The sequence below is a fragment of the Xiphophorus hellerii genome, chromosome 4 (assembly GCF_003331165.1).
Source record: "Xiphophorus hellerii strain 12219 chromosome 4, Xiphophorus_hellerii-4.1, whole genome shotgun sequence".
Classification (NCBI taxonomy): Eukaryota; Metazoa; Chordata; class Actinopteri; order Cyprinodontiformes; family Poeciliidae; genus Xiphophorus; species Xiphophorus hellerii.
The window spans coordinates 24,636,456-24,659,157 of NC_045675.1; the positions used below are offsets into that span (position 1 = coordinate 24,636,456).

Consider the following 22,702-nt stretch of genomic DNA (forward strand, 5'->3'; position numbering starts at 1 on the left):
CAAGCTCGTCTCATAATATGTCATTTTTTCCCCCAAAAGCTTAAACTTGTCTTTTTTATTGTTTGCTTCGAAGAAGCCAATGTTTCTTAGTATTACCCCAAACCTTCTGAAGGTTAATCGAAATCTTTCTTCGAACTGTGTATGCTTTTTTATTGATTTCCGATCCAGTCTTTAAACATCTGTTGACAATCTACTATATGTCGGATTTTAGGGAATGAGTCTTCAAGATTCAGTATAGCACTGCTGAGTGATTCAATTTTGTCCTAACAACTATACTATCTTTGATCCTTTTCATAGAGGGTTAGGGTTAGATAATGGAAACTTAATTTGTTTCTTGGCAGTATTCTGGTAAAAAATAAAAATAAATAAAAAGCTTAAAGAGAACAAATTTAGTTGGTTCTGAAGCTGTGTGTTTTGGACTTATCTCTCAATTTTTTAAGTGTTAATCAAGTAGAAAAAAAACAAAAACAAGTCTTTAGAGAGTGATTTGGCACTGGACTACAAATTAAGGAAAATAACAGCAAAAACTTTAAAAGAAAAACCTGATAAATTATTCCTGAAGATCACTTACAACAATAAAAGTCTAAAAATGCACATATATAAAACAAATAAAGAATGACCAAAGACTTTTGCACTGTACTGCAGTCCATTGTTGGGGAACTACAGACAGGGACGTGACTACTGACCTAAATTCTTCCAGATGGAACGATGGATGCATTTCAATTTTTTCTTCCCTAAGTGCCAAACATAGGACTCATGGGAAAAAAGAAAGAGGTTGAAGCATCACCTTCCTGACTGAAATGCTTTACTTTCTGTGTTTGAGTTGCCAGAGACAAACAAAGACAAAGCGGACGACACAATAAACCTGTTTGTCCTTTAATGGGGCATGAGAGTCGGTGTGACCCAGAACTCACCCAAACACCTGGATCCATCGACAGAGGTGTAAAATCCCTGGGGACACTTGCAGAAGTAGCTGCCAATGGTATTATAGCATTCACCCACGCCGCAAAGACCAGGAATGTTCGAACACTCATCCAGATCTGCACAGAGGAGAGGATGGAAACGAGACATGGTCACAGGATATTAAAATCCAAAGGCCACGGCAGATTCTCTCCTGTGCGAGCAAAACTCAACTTTCCTTGAAGCGCTCATAATCAGACACGGCATCTTTTAGGGAACACACTGTAACTTAGACGTTTGTCAAATGTGTTTTACACAGTCCAGAGGTTTTCCGGCAATTATTATTGGGCATAAAATAGCACATATTCTCTCTGAAGAAGAGTGCCAGGATAACAGATTTAAAGCTGGTCTGGAAATGATCAAAATTTATGCGTTTCAGAGCCAATATTTCTCACAGACTTACAGAGGAGGAGACATGTTTTATTCAAGTCATGACGAAGATGGAAACATTTAACACATTCTGGGTCGTTCTGAAGCCAAATTAGAGATTAATAAAATAGGGTGGAATTAAAATCACAATGTTCAGCAAATCAGTTTTATCTATACATACATAAAAACTTTGTCTTTTCCATGTTTTTCTTATTTAAAGCTGAGAAAACTCCACAGTGGGTAGGCGATATGGTCTTAAAGTTTTTCATGATATTTTGTGGTAATATTGGGGTATCTGTTACTTCTTTTGCAGTTAACTGTGTTGCTGTGATTGCATGGCACAGCAATCGTTTCCCAACAAATACAAATATTGTTCATGAAACCATTTGTAATTGGTTTCTTTAGGACACCAGTCACACAAAGAAATGTGACTGGTTTGCATCACTAGACTGTTCATACTAAATGCATTTTACTTTAATTTTTTTTTTTACTTTATTTGTATTTATTGACACACTCATTGAAAGAAACAGTAGAGAAAATAAAGTAATCTTGACAATATGGACTTTTTTTAAAATTATTATTATTTGGAATTCATAATGACAACAATAAATCTAAATACTTATCATGATAAGAAATTTATCACAAAAACTGATAAGCGATGCGATAAATACCCACCACTGAGTACAACACATATCTGCCACTACAGGTGACACAACCAGGTTAAAGTTTTTTTTCCAACAGAGCCGGATCCATTAGGATAGTTTTCACCCTAAATAAATTAAATAAGCATGTCAAAGCAGCTTTTTTGTATTTTAGTCAGCTTAAATTTGCCTGATCGGAAATATTTTTAGTACGACAAACAGTGAAAACAGAAGATCTGTACTGTAACTATGAGGGAACTTTAATGTAGAGCAAAACGATAATAAAGCAGCATTTCTCTAAACCTCAGCTTTAAGAGCTGTACAGCTGACAGAAAACTGACTGCTACTTTGGTTTAATTAAACTTATTTTAAGGGAAAAGTGTGTGGTCTTTTCCCCACAAAGTAAAAACCCAAATACCATTACTGAGATGAAGTAAACCACAGAGACGGATGTGGTTCTCTCTTAATGTTTAGGCTCTTTTAAATATTTCTTAGCGTACTCTGTCATTCAAGCTGACTCTGAAAGTCAGTCAGTTCACATGATCCTCCTCACCACCACGACTCAAAGCTTAAAACTCACCTTCGCATTTCTGCGAGATCTCGTTGAATTTGTGCCCAGCGGGGCATTTACATTCAAAGGACCCCACTGTGTTGATGCAGTTGCCTCCTTGGCAGATGCCGGGGATGGCCTGGCATTCGTCCACATCTGGACAAAAAAGAAACAAAAAAACATGTAATTAATGCCTAGTTCCCATTCCATAGTTACTAAAAATGAACACATTAGGCAGCGTACGTTTTTTCTGGGTCTGTCCTCCTTTGACTTTTCTTTGTTCATCATTGTGATGAGGGAAAAAGAGGAAAGAAAAAGAAGATTTCCTGCAGGAGGAACAGAAAGCGAAGCAAAGAAAAGTGAAGAAACATTAGCAAAGTATTTGAAGCAGGGTGTCGAGTTTAACAGAGCGCTAAACCCTCAATCATGGGACATTACCAAGGTTGAAGGGATACTCATCGCTGAGACAGTGCAACGGGTTTATGCGCTATGCTGATGACTCAGTTTAATTCATTTAACAATTTCGAGCAAATAAAATCAAGAAATGAGGCAGAAAATCTGCAGGACGCTTTGACCTTGAGTGGACTCAGAGTACTCCATGTTCCAGTAGGTCTCTGGCTCAGGTCCGCCTCCCCTGCGGAGGTTCTGATGTTATTGGGTCTGAGGCAGCGAGGCACAGGGCCGTCTTACCAGAAATGAGCTCTCCCACGTGGCACTGCCACTGACCCGTGTTACCAATTCTGACAGTCCTGTCACAGCGGGTGTCTGTCTGTGGGCATTCCATGCACATGTGGGAGGCACTGCCACCCACCCAATTTAACCCAATTAGAGCTAATCCTCTGTAGCGGGCTTTGAGGGCATGACAGAGGAAAAGAGGGGAAGAGTCGGAGGAAAAGCGAGTTAAGATACAAAGGGATAGAAGTGACTTGGAAAAGAGACAGAGGCAAAGAAACAGGACTAAATTAGAAAAAGAAACAAGAGATTCAGGCTTTATGAACAGACTTTACCTTGGCACGCCCCAGTGCGGTGGTTTGGTATGAACCCTCTTCGGCAGGGGTGAGGCTGAGCGGGGCACATCTCACAGGGGTGACCCCACGCCCGTCCGACTGTGGCACAGCACAAGGTTTTTGTGCAGACGATCCCTGTGAGCTGGCCTTGGCACATCTGGTTGTTCACGGAGGCAAAGCATGGCCCGGTTCTGTAGTCTGCCAGGAGAAACCAACAATATATTTTAACTCAAAATGAGTAGTTACCTCTTTACCCTCAGCACTAATTGCAAAGAGGTTATAACACTCAGTAAGCAGTGGGGCATGTTGACACAACAAAAACCCATCCAAACTGTGATAAGAAAGCCAAAGGAATATGTTAGTGGGATTGAAGTTGGACTTGTTGAAGAACCTAGCAGTGCAGTAGACGGTAGCGATCCGACTTCAGAGTTAGGAGGAAAATCTCCTGGGGAGAAAAGCAAACACCTACTCCGAGCAGGGCCATGTCAGAGTAAACTCCTGCCATCTAAAACTACTGAAAGTGAGAATCTTACTGCAGTTTGACTGAACTACCAATTAAATATTTTTTAATCTCAGTCAATATTTGATTAGAGTTGTAACAGTAGTTTGTTGTAGTATTTTCTCAACCAGGTGTCCTAAAAAAGCCATTCTCCGCCTGGTAAAGCCACTGAAGAAACCTCCCACGTTTTTAAATACTATATCTAAGTATTTTTGGCACTTGGCAAGCCAATAATATTGTTACAAGATTATAATGATTTAGAAGCACCGTGAGAATCCCATGAATAGATTATTCGTCGCTAACAGCAGCTAATTTAGCATCTGCTTTCAAGCTTCCTATCCTCATCGTAGGCCTATGTTGCAGTTTGAGTCTGCATTTGACATGGGGACAACCTCGACTCGAACATTCAATGTTTTGTGGCTCGTAAAACCTTTTACAAACAAACTAAACCAAAAGAAGATTTTGATTCCTTTTGTATTCTGAAAGCCAATGTCAGATCTGGATGTTTCATTACACCCTACACCACTTCACCATTCAGACAGTAAAACATCGGTGGATTACAGGCATAGTATCTATGTCAGGCATAAACAGAAGCGCTCAGCCTGAATCCAGCTTCTGCAGCGCGCTTCCATCAAACGTGATGAAAGGGCCACAGATTGTATAGGAAGGTTCTCTATAATGAACTCATTGTCTGTTCTTGACATTTGTGCTGGCCAGACTCTCAGGTGCATGTAACATTATAACATTGCACTTATCTGTCTGTGTTTGAGAAAAACCAGAGATAGAGAGGAGTTCTGGATAATCTGAGAAGACAGCTGCAGAATGTAAGTACCACCTAAAAATGTGTGATCTAAGGATGATTTCACAACCATAGTTTGTTTTCCCCACCTTTGTGATCAAACTCAAAGCTTGCCAAGATAAAACCTGGTGTGTTTTTCCCACCCGACTCAGATAATATCTGTTTTTGAAAAAATGAAGCTCTCACAGTTTGCTAAAGCAGCAACCTCACCACTTGGTGTACAGACATTCAGCAAATCAGTCCAAATCAGTTGATGAGTTTTATAACTAGTCATTTTTTTGTGAGGACGGGGGGCTGGGGCGGGGTGATCAAGAAAAATCCAAGGCAAAAATCCATACTGAATGATTATGAGAAGATGTCTTAACAGTTGCATAGGAAAGGGTGCGCCGCCACTGTTTGTTGGCTTGGTTACTCTACCGCATCCCACAACGCAACACAAACCTGACTACGGCAAGGCACTTAGATCAAGCTTGCGCCTGGTAGCTGCGTCTCCATCAGATTCACACGACAGACCGTGGACTGCTGTATGCTCCGTTTGGAAGCATACGGAGCCCACCTCCTCCAAATGGTCTGGGTACACAAACAAACCACACCAAGGAGGGAAAGGAACCAGAGTTCATTTTAAATGGGCAAAACACCTCAGGTGTGAGAACTCCCTTTCACTACTTCAGTCCTTGTGTTGTGTCTAGTGGCAGAGGCCGGTGGGAGGCACATGTATCATGTAGTTTGGAGAACTTTTATTTTTCCAATGATACAAAATATAGGGGATAAGTTCTTAAAGTCAGCAGAGGCTGGCTGGCAGGGTGTGTTTCTGGAACATAGAAGGTGATTTCCACACTAACTGCAGCACCCTAGAGGTAAAACTAAATGGCTTACAACAAATATGATAGTGTGAAGAAAGTCCCTCCATCAAGACCACTCTCCTCTCCTCCCCTTCAAACCGGTTCAGATCTCATTCCCCTGAGCCAGCGGCTGGTATGCATTTGTATTCTCCTTCCAAATGCCACTCCTTAGTTGAAAACTCCCAGCCGATTTGACAAAATCACAGAGTTTTATCAGGTGAAAGATTTTGGAAGATGGTAAAACACTGATGGCGGAAAAGAAAGACAAGGAAAAACACATCAGTCCCCAAAACGATCTGGCTACGATCCAAGGGCAAAAATCATTTCCACATTTCAGAGCTCGCAGCAGACAGCAAGAGGGAAGAGGGAGACCAGCTCCAACAGCACAGTCATTTAAAACAAACGAGACATTGTGCGTTTCCCGTGTGGACCGGGGCCCAGCCCAGGCACGTCACGTGCACCACAGCCTCCACGGTCTCTGTGCCTCTGGCACCGGTCCTGTGTGAAACAGAACTGGGTCATCTCTCATTCTGTCCCCCTCCCTCCCGCTCAGGCTCGACTGGAGTCCAAATGCTTTCTGATTTTAACTCAACTTTCCTTCCAGCCACGAGTCCGTCTCCAAACAGCTACAAAGTAGCGGCGTTTCAATCACTCTCCAAACCGATCAGCCTCTACACGTCACATTCCAAGAACTTCACAACCAATAATCAACTCAACATCTACAAAAGTATTCTTTCAATTCTAAATAGTGATACAAAAATTAGTTGTGTTTTTATTTAATAGATTTTCTGTTTATTTCTGATTTCTCCAGTCCCAATTCTGGTTTTGGAAAATTCACATTTTCTTTATTCTGCTCATGAACAAAAAGTAAAGATGGCTGCCACTGATTAAGGCTTCCTCGTGTCTAGATGACAAAATCAAGTAGTTTCAATATCAGGAGATCTCAAGCCACATTAACTTTGTTTAAAATAGATCCATATGGTCAATATGTTTAAAGGAGACCAATATGAGTAAGACTTGGACACCTTTGTTAAGCATGTTGTTATTTGTTCAAGATACAGAAGAGTAAAGACGGACAGATCCCATTATCTTACAGACATAAATAAAATCAAGCGGAAATGAGAAGAAGGGTAAGTACTTCAATCCCTACGCTTCGGATGTTGGTGGTGAAACAAAATCAAAAGTACTAGCAAAAGGTTACTCTCAAAACCCAGTCAAGGAAACCTAAAAGCTATATTTCTTTAACCTCACATTCAAAGGTTCTGGCTAAAAAACAAATACTTTATCTCAATTGCATTTACATTTTTAGGTCTTAGCATTGGCTATAGTTTTTCATTCCTGAATACTCAGCGCCACGACTGCAAACTACTTCCTAGATGTACACTTTTTCAACTTTAAATGAACAATATCAACAAAGTACTGTGTGATCAGTAATAACAAATAAACTGGAAAGTTCTCATGTGGCACTAATGTATGTCGAGCACTTCAGATGTAATATTTGTTTTACTGTCACACATGAATATTTGACACTAGACACACATGTTAAAGCTCTAATTAGTGCGAGAGATTAAAAAGGACATTAAGTTGAAATATTAGAGGGGGAATAAATATAATCACGGGACTTTAAGAGTCGGCTGAGGTAAACAGGGAGAGGCAGACAGCTGTAGGGTGAAAATGGTGTCATTTCATTCGTCATCCTTCTGTGTCTTTGTCTGCTGCATGCAGCTGGGGGGACCCACCCGAGTCATGTAAGTACATCTGGGAGCAATCGTACGTGTGCATGCAGAACTGCAGCTCATTAGAGCCAGCAATAATCTCAAAACACACCACAAACTTATAGAAATGTTGGACAGAGGAAAGTTTGTGGTGACTCCATGCAGAAATGTTTCTGCCGGGGTAAATTTAGGAATCCCCGCTTCGAAGTGGGTCAAAACAGGGTCCTGGAAGTCCAAAATATGATCTATTTATACTCACAAAAATCATATAATTTTCGGAGTTGTTCCACATTGTGCTCACGCACTTTTACTTTGATGCCCCTGAATAAAGATAATTTCTACCCTCGCAGCTGTGCATGCATGAGTTTTTGTAATTTGTGTGTTTCCATTATTGGGTTATATAGTCGGGTGGGGTTTACTTATTGGCAGGTCAACAGATTTCTCCATTTTCCCAGAACAAACTAGTTGAGCATGAAGTCAATCACAGACGGAAAAGACACACTTTAGTTATCTATCCACTGAGATTTGCATCAGAATAAAACAGAGGCTGACAGAAGAAAGTCAGTGAGGCATAGGAACCGAAAGCGTCTCTCAGCTGACTGACCGACTTCCCTCCGGTGCTCTGTTTGCAGACTTTTCTCTCTCTCTCTCTCTATTTTTTTTTTTTTTTTTTTGACTGAGTAGCTCACATGTTTGCACATTTTTGGCCCGTCTTCCTCCACCATCCCAAGTGAACTCACTGGCGTCATAGCTAATGCTTTATTTTACTGCCCCTTAGCCGAATGACTGCAGCAGGAGGAAACAGCGATGGATGCAACAGGAGCCGGACTGTGGCCGTGTCTCTAGAAATTCCTCATTCCAACCTAAATCGCATTTGCAACCAACAAAGGAGCACACTGAAGCAGCAGTCAGCTGTTCCCAGTCAGCAGGTCATCAGTCACTCAGGCAGCGTGCGTCTCTCTGCTGCAGTGAAGTCTTCGTCCCATTTTCCTACATCCAAGAAAACCTCAGGAGTCCTGAGTGCGACTGCTGCTCGGATCACATGTGTTTAGAAACCTCGTGACTTTGCTAATGTGATAAGATCAAGCCATAATGGAGCACAGTTCTGTAAATTGCATTAAAATCAAGTGGGGTCTGCAAACACATGTGCTTTATGCATGTGCTTGTGTTTATGTGAGAGCACAATGACTTTCCCTCAGGGAGACGATGGATTCCGGCCAAAGAGATTCCAGAAAGAAAAGTCAGCCTAAAATACCACTGCATCCATACATCTCCATCCTTTAGGTCTTTTTGTTTAGCCAAAATGCTAAATGAAGATGAACATGAGAGAATGTCATGGAGGAATCCCTTCACAACTATTTTGCTACAAGATTTGTGAATTTAAAACGTAACTTTAATGTGAAAGACAGACGCACCCAAAACACGACGCTTTAAAAGTTATTTCCTCCCTCACACTTTTTTTGTTTTGTTTTTTTGCTCTTAAAGGTATCAAATAAGCTTAAAAAAGGCAAATGGCAGGGAAGTTTTCAAATGATTTCAGTTATTAAGGGAAAAAGTGATCTAAACCAACTTGAGGTCTGTGGAAAAACTCTTTCAAATCATAAATTAACTGAGATTTACCACATTTTACGGTGTGGCTTGTGAATTTGAACTGAAATCATTATCCACAAATAGAGAAAATATGGAACAATCTCACTTATCCACTCGTCCAAGGTCATGATTAAACGCTGAAAATGAGAGTGGGCAGAAATGGACAAAGGTGTAAAACGCTAAAGGAACCTGAAGGAACACAAATTCCCTCAACAGACATGTGCCAAAAACCTCTTTATGATCCCTCAGAGTTTTCGGAAAATATTCAGTGGATTGACAAATAAAAGTGGAACATTTTGGAAGAACTGGGTCCCAACAACACGCCGACAGTCAGACACGGTGCTGTGATGGTCTGGGGCCGTTTTTACTGCTTCGGGACCTGGAAGATTTTGTGTAATTGATGAGATCGGTTGAATGTGATTCCTTGAAGAAACCGACCGGTTGACCTTAAGCACAACTTTGCAGCATGATCGAAAGGACAACAACCACAGGACATTATGCAGAATATCAAGCCAAAGGATAGCAATCAGGAAGCCATGCACAATGACGTCATCTCATGGGGAAGAGGATAAAGAGCGAAAACCTTTGCCATAGCATTGTTAACACCGAGACATAAATTCTCTAAACAGCGTCTCAGCAAATAAAACTGTTGTTTTTAATATTGGCTGAAAGCAGCTCATTACCTGAGCCTGAAGGGTTGTTGGTTTTTTAAATGAACAGATATTATGGGCTGAGCACAGATACCAGCCAAGGCCTCCAGATTTCTCCTCCAAACACCTAGAGCGGTGAAGCTGGATTAAATCAGTCCAAGTTTCCTGTAGCTGGAACCTCGCATCACATGAATTCATCTTATTTATATTTAAAGATGTGAAGCTTTTTTTTTTTTTTGCCTCAAAAGTGTGACATTTTGACCAAAACAGGAGAACGTGCTATAAAACAAAGGATCACAGAAACTTGCTAAAATATTTACAGCCCTTTAACTTTTTATTACATTTAGTGACTTTGCAAATATAAGCAATGTGTTTTACTGAAATTTTATGTAATAGCACATCACAAGAGCACAAAATGGTGACATGGATTTTTTTAGATGCATATTTGTAAATTGTGATGTAAAGTTAGCCCCATCCACTCTAGCTTTTAAATTGTTTTTGAAAGTAACCATAAGTAAGTAGACTCCACCCGTGTGTGTGTGTGTTTTACTCTCAGTATAAATCCAGCTCTTCCGTTAGGACCTCTGAGGTTCGTTCAGAACATTAGTGAACAAAGTGTTTCAGGATGACCAAAGAGCACAGCAGAGAGCTGAGGGAGAACGTCATGGAAAATGTTTGAAGCAGATTGAGGTTATAAAATATGATCACAGTCTTTGAACTGCTCATTAACACGCTGCTTAAGTCATCATTCAACGAGGAAGAGTGCATGGCACAACCACAAACCTACCGAGCTTTGGCGATCCACCTATAATGATAAACATTAATCGGAAAAGCATCCAAGATAAACATGGGAACTTCGGAGGTGATCCGCAGCTTAGGTGGAAGGATCACACGAGACAATTATTGTTTGTGTACTCTGTAAGTCTGGCTGCTGTGGATGAGTGGCTCCCAGCCTGCTTTGGCTTACAGAAAGTCATATACGGTCCTGTTTACAGTTTGCCACAAACCATGTGAGAAAACAGAAAACACAGAAGAAGATGCTCTGTTTAGACAGGACCAAAACGTTTTGATCTACATTCCAACTGCTATGTGGGCAGAAAACTTAACGTCACCTCATGGCACTGAACACAGCATCCCCTCAGTGAAACATGGTGGTGACAGCATCGTTCTGTGGCGATGATTTTCCTCAGCAGAGATGGGAAAGCTGGTCAGAGTTGATGCTGAGATAGACGGCACTAAATACACTGTAAACCCAGAAGACAAGCTGCTGGAGACTGCAGCAGATCTTAGGTTCATCCTCCTGCAGGGCGACGAGCTTAAACATAGAGCTACACTGAAATATTTTTCATCAAAGCGTTTTGGTGCAAAGTAATCTGAATTAGTTACAACTAACTTAGCCACTTATAAATCCCTCTTCAACAAGACTGGTTTCTCAACCTTTACAGTTCATGTGACATAGTTGTATCATTTTATTGGCTATGTTTTTATATTTTTTTTCTTTGTTTTTGCTTTTAGTAGTTTATATGTTTCATCATTTTATGTTATTTTATGTTTTATCTTTTTCTCAGTAGTTTAGTTTGAGGCTACTAGTATAGTAAATTTGTTAACTAAAGTGTTTTTTAAGGCTGAAGTCTTCTTTGTTAATAAACTCATGTTTATTATCAAAAGAACATATAGTATCTTTCTGCTCAAAAAATGCCAGTGCTGAACTTACGCCTTCATCTGTTATTCTAAACATGAGGCCTCATTTATAGACAATAACTGAGACTGAACAACTTTGCTGTTATTTTCTTGATAATTAAGTGTTTGTCCAACTTGGCAAATTAATAGTTCCATTAATAATTGGCCTAAGAATGTTTTTATCGTTACTAATAGCCAAACTAGACCCTATAGTCGCACAAACGCATCGGTCTGGTAAAGGTCTGACTTAGATCTAATTGGGGATCGGTGGCCAAACGTAAAACATTCTGCTCAAATCCGACTGAGAGCCACAAGTATTTAAAAAATGGGCAAAACATTTAAGCCTCTAGCTACGCATGACTGATTGAGAAAGACCTCAACAGACTTCGCAGCTGAAACTGCAGCGAAAGACGGATGTGCACTTTTCAAGTATTTATTTGTAGAAATAATGAAAATCGCGTATAATTTTAAATCCAATACATGTGTTACTTCGTGTTGGCTTGTCACATACCATTCCAGATAAAATAAATTGAAATCTGAGGTTGTAGTGTGAAACAAGGTCAAGGAGTATGGTTGGGTTTGCAAGAACACTGTTTATGCAAAAAAAATACGACGGGATTCCAGAGTCAAAGTTACATTTCGATGCAAGATATAAATACAGCTGAGAGCAAATGGTCTGTTTGCATTCTCCTCACTCTGCTTAGCAGATCTAAGTTTTAAAACCAGATGTGCCTTTCGACTCTGCTTTCGGGCCCGTAGCCATGAACATGTGTGTAGTAGTCCTTACACACCATCTAGACAGACTTTCACATGAAAAAAGCACAAACCCAGAATGCGCAGCAGGCTGCTCAACAAGATAAGGCATGGCAACAAACTGAGGGGCGACTAGATTGCACTCATTAGTTAGATGGTCTAAAGAAAACAATGATGTAAACTACAGGACAAATCTGACGGAGAGGTCCATGAAGAATCGTCTTGTTAAAAGGACGCAACTAATTAAGAGCTGTACTGTCAGTCCAAACATTGGTGTTATGAGGCCATCACACTGACCCCTACAGGTCACTGCTGCAACATGCACGAGAACAAGCTCGAGCACATGCACGTTCACCTCAAACGCAGCACTGATTGCCCGTACTTTGAGTGTGCTTGTATACTGGGGAGTCTTTGCTTACATATGCCAAAAAGCAACCACAGGAGGACGGGAGGTCTTCAGTTACCAAACAGTGCACGATCACAGCGTCGTTACGCTCCCCAGAGTGTCGTTTCAGAGCAGATGTGGAAAATAATGGTCATTTCTGAACCTGAGCCTGACATACAAATGGTCTTCAACAAACCGAGTTCTTGCATCGTGCGGCGTGACCGACCAGTCAGAGGAAACGACAAAACGATCAGCGTGGAGTCACGTTTTTACAAAAGCCGCACGTGCTGATCTGAAAACCTGTCCGGAAGCAGCAGAAGCAGCAGCGAGTCTGGAATGTGGAGGAAATCGAAAGTGGGATGGATGTAGGATGAAGGGGAGGAGGAGAGAGAAGCTGTGTGGGATTCATTACCTCTCTCACACTGGGCTCCGGTGAAGCCGTACGTACAAACACATCTGTTGGGAGCCACGCACCTTCCTCCGTTCAGACAGCCATTTTCACAAACCGCTGAGGGAGAGAAAAAAGGCAAAAAATAACCATGAGACACCATGAAGACATTGATTCCAAATTAAAGTTTTCTCAATGATTGTGAACATGTGTGTAAAGCAGATAAACTTTGTTTTTTGTTTTTGCTGTTTTCATTTCACTTAGGGGCACGGTTTGATTCTGCATCCCTGAAGGGAAGTAACTCTTCAAACCTAAGCGCTCAATGATTTAATCAGCTGTTTGCTGAGCTAAAGTCTTTCCCAGGATCTCTGTGAATTATGAGGGGACAAGACAGCTTATTCCTTTTTATGGGAGAACAAGCCACATTTGCACAGTGGGTTTTAGGTTCTGTGTATAAGATGACGCGTTTAGTCTAAATACTGTCAGATATAACATCCTGTTATTTGCATAGCTAAAGCTTCATTTCCATCAAAACTTGTTCACAATCTGCTTTTATGTTGCTAATATTTGAACTGGTGTTGACAGCGTTTTTAAATACAATTCATGTTAGCTCCACCAGGTCACTACATTTTACTAACAAACTGTGCGGCTCCTTACACCGTGCATGGATTAGTCCTGTTTTCATTCTCATTTTGCTTTTATCAGAGTTTAAATTCCCCGCTTTAATTTTTTAAAAATTTCAATCAACATAGACAAACCAGAGAATTTCAAGCATACTGCTCACATTTTAGTTAGCCAGTCTTGTCTCCATAACAATGCCTTTACTCTCTTGACAAAACTGAAATCTTCACGCTGGTCCAATAAACATGTCCGCTTGTTTGTGTCTTCAGAAAAAGCTTAATCCATTGAAACAAGCCAATGAACACATTTTTCCACATTTTATGTGGAAAAATGTGTGGTTGAGATTGTATGTTGCTAACAGTTGTTAGCATGATGAGTTAGAACAGGAATAAGCCCATTCTTCTGGCGTTTGACTGAGAAACAGGACATTATGGGTGTCTCCTCCCACATCACAATGGAGGAGACACTTTCCATCTTAAACAACTGGACCTGCCTTGATTGGATAAGCTCAGATAAGCAGAAACCAGATGTCTGTATGGAGTATTACTCTTTGAAATCAAATATGAGCTTGTTTTCCTGCTCTTCTTAGTTAGACAATCAAAGACAAGTTAGTTCACATTGCAGTACAGTTACCAGTGATAAAAAGTTAGAAAAGTATTGTTCTAAAAATCTCATAATGTGTTTAATAAGTAAGACCAAGACTTATGGAACTACTTATGACCTGTTTACTGATTTTTGCCACTTTGGCAGATAAATATTTCACTGGTCTCAATCAGGATTTTTAATATGTTGTCATTAATGAACACGGTTTCTCCCACAAAGAGTCATAAACGGGCTGAAATTATTTTGACTACCGCTCTGCAGATATCATGTAGCTGTTAAGAGATTAATAAATGTGAGGTCCCTGCTGTCCCCCCGGTCTATTCTCACACCCCTTGTAAAAAAAGGTCTGCTTCATGCGCCTGGATTCCTGTGGTTGCCAAAATAAGTATTAGGTTGTGTAGAAGTCTGGAAAAATGTGGCCTTAATTCTCTACTGATTTATTAACTCAGTAACCCAGATCAGTTTCAAATCAAATTACGGCACCACTTACAGTCAAGTAGCTGATAAGCTGTGCAATATGCTGCTATTGTGATGACCAAGTCACTGCTTTACAGGCATGAACTCTGTTCTTTAACGTCCTTTCCTCCGTTTCCATAAATCAGCTACAACAACAGCCAAAACACCAAAACCACAGCTTTAAGACAACCACAACCCAGTGGGTGTTGCCCCCCCCCCCCCCCAAGTGCTTACGCCCATATTTTGAATGGAGCTGATGGTGTAGGTCAATCAGCAAAATAAATGTGCTAAATACTTAGTAGGAGTTCGTTGGAGGGTTAGAGAGCACATCTTCAGTACAGACCAAAGGTTTGGACACACCTTTTAATTCAATGAGTTTCCTTTATTTTCATGACTATTGACATTGTAGATTCACACTGAAGGCATCAAAACTATGAATAACACATGTGGAAATATGCACTAAACAAAAAAGTGTAAAACAACTGAAAATACCCCTTATATTCTAGTTTCTTCAAAGTAGCAACCTTTTGCTGTGATTACTGCTTTGCACACACTCTGCATTTTCTTGATGAGCTTCAAGAGGTAGTCACCTGAAATGGTTTTCACTTCATAGGTGTGTCCTGTCAGGTTAATAAGTGGGATTTCTTGCCTTATAAATAGTCATGAAAATAAAGAAAACCCATTGAATTAGAAGGTGTGTCCAAACTTTTGGTCTGTACTGTTTGTCCGGAGGAGATGGGAAGCAGTGGCGGTCGTTCTTACGTTGACCGCAGTGGTTTCCAACGTAGCCCTTCTGACACTGACAGTTGTCCTCCGCACACGTTCCTCCGTTCATACAGCGAATGTTACAGTGCTGGACTGCGGGTTGAACAAAGTGAAAACACACAATCAAACCAACGTTGGAGCTGTTCACAGATTACCCAAACATGTAATAATGTTTAAAGCACAAACAAGATTGACTCTAAGCGTTTTCTCAACAGTTGAGCTGAGACATAATATCCAAGAGATTTTCTTTTTGCTGGTTAAACATATGAAGTGCTGAAGTGCTGGCAGCTGCGAGAGAGAAAGACGGAGGAGATGTTGACTGTGGACATTTTCCAAAACACACACAACCGCAGATAGCCCCGCTCACACATGCACTCAAACACAACAGCCCAAGAGATTGGCTGCTCTTCCAAAAAACGTGATTGCAACATGTATCCATTGCTCCAATCTGGAGGCGGCGTCCTGGATGTGTTCAGACGATTCTTTGACCTAGTATTATTTTTGCCACATTAGTCAGTGCTCAGGAAATTTGATATTTACTAGAGCTAAGACTCAATCTAGCGGTCCTGCATATTTTCGTGATCTACACATTCTTACTGATTGTGAGATGATTAAATGCTATTTTAAAACTATTTCGTCCAAATAAAAATGTAAAGATAAGGGTGGGATTTGGACTGAACTCTCTAAAATTCATTCCATTCTTATCTATTGGTGTAGAGCCAGTTAAACTCTGACCGATGCATTAAATATAATTCTTTTTTTAATTTTTTTAAACATATCAAGAAGAGAGGCATTGCTGAATGACCTGACTTCGATCCACAGGTTGAGGCAATCTGTCCGTTGGGGCAGGTGCACATGTTGGGTCTGGAGCAGAAACCATCTCCGCACGTACTCCGGCAGATTGCTGAAAACGGGAACAAAACACTTGGTCAAACAACACGCTGTGGAAATGTCCTCCGCAATTCAAATGACAAAATATTGTGGGATTCTAGAGCTGTGGCGCCAGCTTTTGTCGTTATTATTTATGTGAGAAAATGTATGTTTTGTGTCTGTCGCTTGTCAACCTGTCAACTGCAGGTTTTAAATTTCTGCTACGAGTTTCCTTTGGTGCAGCTTAGACAATGATCTCAACCTCAGACTGAGCTTTCATTCGTAAAATCTCAAGAAGGATCGCAGAAACAATATTCAAATTTGACAAAGCACACCTGGCAGCCGAGCTATTTTCTGCTTAGAGTTTAGTTGCCAGAGAGTGTTTCCAGTTGTCACAGTCTGTTCGTTTGCTTCCTTTTTTTTTTTTTCCACCCGGACTGTTTCTGGCAAGGTCCACTGCTCCCAGCTGCTGTCAGGTGAAGTCCTGCCACTGACCCCTTCTCTAAGAATCCCACTGAGAAACCATGTCATTAGAGCCGGGTCCGGAGTCCTGCCAGCTGTACGGCCTGAGCTCAGTCACACAGCTCTGAAAACTCCTCAAACTTTTATGTCTCCGGATTAAAACACCGGGAGACGAAGGAGGGGGGGAAAAAGCAATAGGTAAACAATGCCTGGGAGAAAAAAGTAACATCAGAACCAACTTCAACGTTGCTCGAACTCTCAACAGCTGTATTACTTCCAGTTATGTGGAGCACATGAACAAACATCAGGAAAAAAACTTATAAAACTCCAAGATAAAGGAGTTTTATTTAGGAAGATAGATGTATCTTCCTAAAGTTAAAGGTAAAATGGGAGTTAAGTCTGGTTGTGCATTTCCAGTAGGGACGGGCATTTATCGTGAACTTTGTTGTCATGAAAAGTTTATTGCCGTGATAACGATTGTGATTAATCACAACAACAACACATTCCAATTAATAATGACACTATTCTTGGGATTGTTATTTTTTTCTAGTTCCTCCACTGTTGGTTCGGCTAATAAATGTGAATAAATTCCCAAATAAGCTTAACTGCAGATTTTAGGAGCTATGTTTGTCTTTATGAGGTTGTGACTGCATGTCATTGCCAAACAGTTTGCCTAAAGAAAATGACTCCAAAGAAGTTGTAAATGCCTTTTTACTATCACTTTTATTGTTAAACCAATAAATACTACAAAATACAGAGATAAAATTTTAAGTCCATGTCGCCATCATAGCTTACAGTTTTGGAAAGCAGAACGTTTTGGATCTTTGTATTTAGGCTTGAAGCATTTCCTTAGAAATTACACTTGTAGTTAGAGTTACCTCATAATGTTCTCCTCCAGAGAATGGACACACATGGGAAATACTTACATCTCTCATGTGGGTATTCAATTATTGCTCATTAACTACATTTTCATTTTGCGTAACAAGTGTTTGTGCGTTTTGAGCTTTTCTCGTCCCTTCTCGTTCCTGTCACCATGCAGTTGAAACAAATTTCCTCATCTATCAAGGGTATTTTCCTATTAGTTTTACTTTTATCTCCACACTCAGGACAGAACATTGTCTTTTGGCTTCCTTAGACACACTTTGATTTTAACGAATAGCAGCTTAATTATCGCTATGCACCAAAATGCTCTGAAAGAATCAAACTACAAACTGACCGTATTTAACATTTAACTGGACCTGCTTGCATTAATTTTGCTATGAAATAGCAACAGAAAAGGCTGCTCTGATGTGGCCTAGTCCAAGACCAGTCCTCCATCCAATTGAGAATTTGTGTCTGGACTTGAAAAGGTGTTCACAGCCGATCTCCAAGCAGAGACAGAGGAGCTTTTACTACATACTGACTTGAAGGGGGTGAATTTTTTTCATGCAATTACTTATTTTTGTGTTAAAAAAAAATGGAATTGTGATTATTATGAAGAAATCAATTTTAACTTTGAAATTGTGGAGGTGGAGAGGGGATTTTGTTTGGTCAAAAAACTGAAGTTGACGTAACTCTGTAAGTCCTGCAAGAACACGTTCCACAAGTCAATAAGTTACTTTCTTTTAAACTTTTGAAGCTATTAGTTAGAAAATAAAGTCTTCTTCACTTATGTCTTCTACTATTTAAAAACTACTATGCAAATTAGAATAAGAAGGTCATCCATCGCTATTTTAAATTGTTAAGCATTTAATTTATTGTCTCCATTTCATAAACAAGGACGTTTCCTACACTTTGTCAGTGAAAGTGTGGCAGTACAAGTGGGAGTGGCAACGGGAAGCAACGGATCACAATGGATCCGAAAGGACAGGACCACAATTTACTCTGAACTGCAGTGAACCTCTGGTGCTGCTGTTCTACGTTTTTATTTCACTCTACTTCAGCTCTTTTTCATTAACTCTGCTGACTGCTGCAGCAAGTCAAAGAATGCCGAGGCTACTTTTCCGCTGCCGCTGATTATTAACTGAAATACAGACGATCTAATTGAACCAATTGCGAAGCGGGACTTAAGTCCTGTCTTGACATTTCGAATCAAAGACCAGTGAATGGTGGGAGGAGGTACTTACGAACAATGCACTGGTTTCCTCCTGTAAGAGTCTTCCAGCCTGGGCAGCAGTAGGCACTGTTTCTGGAGCCGCACACATTCGGTCTGTGAAAAACAAGGCCATTTTAGGTTTCTGTTGTCCACACATTTGTCCAAAGTGACTCTAAAGTGTATAACGCTGACAGCTTCCGTGAGCTCCGGATTCACAGCTGCTCTCTGCTCGAGTTTCTTAACATATTAGACAAAGCCATAACACGAGGATTTCAATTCTAATCCCAGTGATTTAGTTCACCTTCATCTCTGTCAAGGTTCTGTAGGGAATTTGTTTTTCTTTATAGAAATGAGCTAAAAAATCAAACACTGTTCTTCCTTCCCACACACAGCCAGACAACAATATTTCTCGCTCGTAATATCCTGTGCAAATGCACAACAATACGACAAATGCCTATGAGTTTCTTTGAATGTTTGTGATTTAAGACCAACGACAGTAAGAAGCAGAAATGCACCGTTACTTTTGAGCTCTAAATAAGTAACTAAAATCCTAAGTTCCTTCCAAAGTTTATTTGATTAATTATGATGCAGATTGCCATTAAGTTTATCTAAATCGAACAGACAGTCACATTAGAATAAAAACGCAACCCAAGAGAGCCAATAATCAGGATTTTCCAAATAAATATAAATTTTTGGTTTTCTTTGAAGCCTGCCCGGCTAATTTCAGTTTATTTCATTCTCCTGACAGTTGCAGCTAAATGAAAAAAAATAAAATGGTGCAGGTTTCTTGAAAGCAGTAGTAATTTTTAATCCAGCTGAAAATGAAACAATTTCCCCATCTATGCATTAAACAACACGTCCCTAATCCTCTAATCCTTGTGTGATGTTTATTATGCTCAGAAAAAGTGCATCAAAGTACATTATTTGGATTGAATCATTTTGGCACAAAATCTGAGTATTGGTTTGCCCAATGAATAGGACAACTAAATCAAATGAGCTAAGATTGAGCATTGTAATCTTTGGACCAGCACTTGACCCAAATGTTGTTCCATTCCAATCTCTGACCAGTTGATTGGAGCATCTCTACAACCCCTCTAAGTTATTGTGCTTTACATATAATATATTTGTATATTGAACTCATTCTATTTTTTCTTTTTCAAAATGTTTTTTGTGGTTTGTTCTGCTCTTAATAAAATCTACAAATGGTAAAAACTGTTTTGGGTGGTTTTGTTAGCACTGAGACGCAGATCATTTATAACTTAAAACAAGGGTCAACTGCCCTTTGATTTCAGTTCACAAAATCAATCAAAACTAAGAACTCCCAAGATTTTTGGTCTATAAAAACACCAAATGACTTCCATGAAAATTTGATGGCACTTTTTGGAGTTTAAGAAAAATGTATAAAAGTTTGGGCTACGCATATATCTGGACAATCTTGTAGTTGGATTCAAAACTACCTTCTCTGAGCATTGCAGCACATTCCTCTCTTTCATGAGGCACTGTCCTTAAGAGAAATGGGATTTGGTCATAAGTGGAAACAGCGATTATTGCACGTGTTGGCAGGAAGAAGGCGGACTGGTGTGAGCTTGAAGGTAAAAAAAAACAACAACTTCCTGTTTACCACATCTGCATAAGGAAAACATCCTCCTAGAAAACACCGTGACCATCCTGCCACCTACAGGCCTGGGACATGTCAACATGTGCGAACTTGTGATCACCCGCTGAGCCCACACTGGTCCCGGAGGGACGATGTGCGTCGTAACTCGGAGCAGATCCGTGAGGTGAATAATGATCGGCTCGGGTGTGTGAAACAGTGGTAAGTCAGTGTGACACAGTGTGCAGGCTGAATGCACTTCCTGCCTTTGAACCCAGATGTTGCGACACATTAAAGTTAGCCATGTCAAATAGAAACGCCTGCAGAGAGAGCTCATGGAGCTGTCTGCTATCTGACCTCCATCAGCTGTTTGCTGTCATCACTGGACGCATGCATTTGCTCCTTTCTTTATTGCTTTCCTTCTGTCTCTCTCTCTCTCTCTCTGTCACACACACACGCCCACCCAAAATCACATTACACACAACCTCTCCAGCAATGACCCACTGTGAACAGCTGCAGATGTGATTTATCCACAACTGGGGTGTGGTGTATTTGACTAAAAGGAGGATTAGGCTGTTAGTTCTCCCCCACCCCCCATCTCCAGCCCCTCCACTCCCTCAACCCCCTCCACCTACCCCTCCTCTTTCTGCCACAGCCACACAAGACCAATGGCCTTCTTTGTTTGGAAGTAATTTATTATTGCAGTCAGCAGGAATGCGGTATTCCTGCCAGTATTTAATTACTAAACTTTGCTCCAAACTTCCCATCACACACAATGTCACCCATAGGTCTCAGCATGCCTTATTAAAAAACACACACACGCTCGCGCGCGCGCACGCCTACAAAAATGAATTTTGACCTACAGTGCTCCTCAAAAAAACAAAAAGCAGGACGGGAGGTAATGACACCTGCTCCGAGGTTCAAATAAAACAGCTTAAAATGATGTCCATCTAAATTACAAAAAAAAAAAAAAATAAGAAAAAAAAAGAAACAAATGAAAAAGAAAAAGAAACGACAGACGCATTACCCTCTGAGGATATCCGTCCCCCCTCTCCTCTTGTTCCTGTTGGCTCTGGTGTCCGTGTGCCTGGTCACCGCCTCGCTGTCCTCGGTGTCCACCTCCTCTGCAGCGCCTCCGAGTCCGCCAAGGAGCGACAGCGAGGCCAGCAGAGCCACGGCCAACTGCAGCAGCCGTCCTGCACGCTTTCTGCCCGGCATGTCCTCTCCACAGAGCGCAACTGCGGTGCTCGGTGATATAATAATAACTTAACGGACTCCACTAGTTTCTCCCCCCCAGCACCGTAGGACCTCTGCAGTCTGGAGGCAAGCTGGAAAAACAATATTATTAAAAAAAACAAAACAAAACAAACGCATAAATAAAAAGACGCAGATGATTAATCCGCATGAAATAAAATCAACTTATACTCGCAGTTACATCATCTAATAAGACTTTTTTTTTTTTTTTAAAGAAAGAAAATCAAAGTTAACAGGGTGCTTTACCTTCTCTCCAGAGGAGATTCGCCTTGGACGCGACTCAGGACCGCTTCACTCTTACTTCCAGGTAACAGCTGAATAAACGCTCTGAGCAGGAAAAAAAAAACTGCGCAGAGGAGGAAAAGTCACTTAAAGCTTTCGCCTGCGGCTGCTATAAGTGGATGCGCATTGTAACTTTTGGGAGATGACTCATGCGCGCGTAGCTGAGCGCTGGTTTCTGCACTGGTAAGTCAGAGCAGAGGATGCATTCCAGAGGATAGTGAAACTCTCTGCGTCTCTCCCCCTCTCTCCGCAGAGCTCTTTCCCCATCCCTGCTCTGCTCAACTTTCCCCAAAAACTTTTTTTTTTTTAGTGGGCTCTCGCGATACAAAAGCAAGCGTGGGTTCATTTAAAACGGCATCTTACCTAAACTTTCACAGTGAGCTATGGAAGCGTGTTCCACCCTCCGTCCCCTCACCCCAGACTAATCATCAGAGGTGTGACCAAGTCACTGTGTTGCAAGTCTCAAGTAAGTCTCAAGTCTCTGTCCTCAAGTCTGAGTCAAGTCTCAAGTAAAGACACGCAAAAGTCGAGTCAAGTCTCAAGTCAGGAACCTTTAATTTCAAGTCATTTCGAGTCGTTTTTATTTTTATTTTTTTAATAATTTGCAATTATACATAAAATTCAAATATTAGACCATTTGTTCTTTTTAAAATATGTATTTGAGGTTCATTTGTGATCCTCTTATTCATCTGGTATTCTTCAAATCTGTCAGAAATAAACAGATGTCAGAAAATAAATTACAGCCTTTCATGAATTACATTTGACTTCAGTTTACTCCTTCTATTCATAAATAAACATCAACACTACAACAATCATAGTTTTCAAAAAATGAAATAAGTATAAATGAAGTTATCACAAGTAAACTCAGGAAGGTCTGGTGCATTCATTTTTCT

The 22,702-nt window shown here is 40.6% G+C and overlaps 1 protein-coding gene across 1 annotated transcript in view; it reads right to left on the minus strand.

The window, feature by feature from the left end:
• The window catches only part of fbn1 (fibrillin 1), a 68,651-nt gene extending 46,574 nt beyond the window's left edge, over positions 1–22,077 (minus strand). The window contains exons 1-9 of the mRNA XM_032560027.1: positions 21,774–22,077; positions 21,301–21,601; positions 18,711–18,793; positions 16,079–16,177; positions 15,271–15,366; positions 12,853–12,948; positions 3,528–3,725; positions 2,551–2,676; positions 915–1,040 (exon numbers count right to left, since the gene is read on the minus strand). Of these exons, the coding sequence (XP_032415918.1) occupies positions 915–1,040; positions 2,551–2,676; positions 3,528–3,725; positions 12,853–12,948; positions 15,271–15,366; positions 16,079–16,177; positions 18,711–18,793; positions 21,301–21,491 (1,015 nt within the window). The 5' untranslated portion in view covers positions 21,492–21,601; positions 21,774–22,077. The remainder of the gene's footprint in view (positions 1–914; positions 1,041–2,550; positions 2,677–3,527; positions 3,726–12,852; positions 12,949–15,270; positions 15,367–16,078; positions 16,178–18,710; positions 18,794–21,300; positions 21,602–21,773) is intronic.
• Between the last annotated feature and the right edge of the window lie 625 nt (positions 22,078–22,702).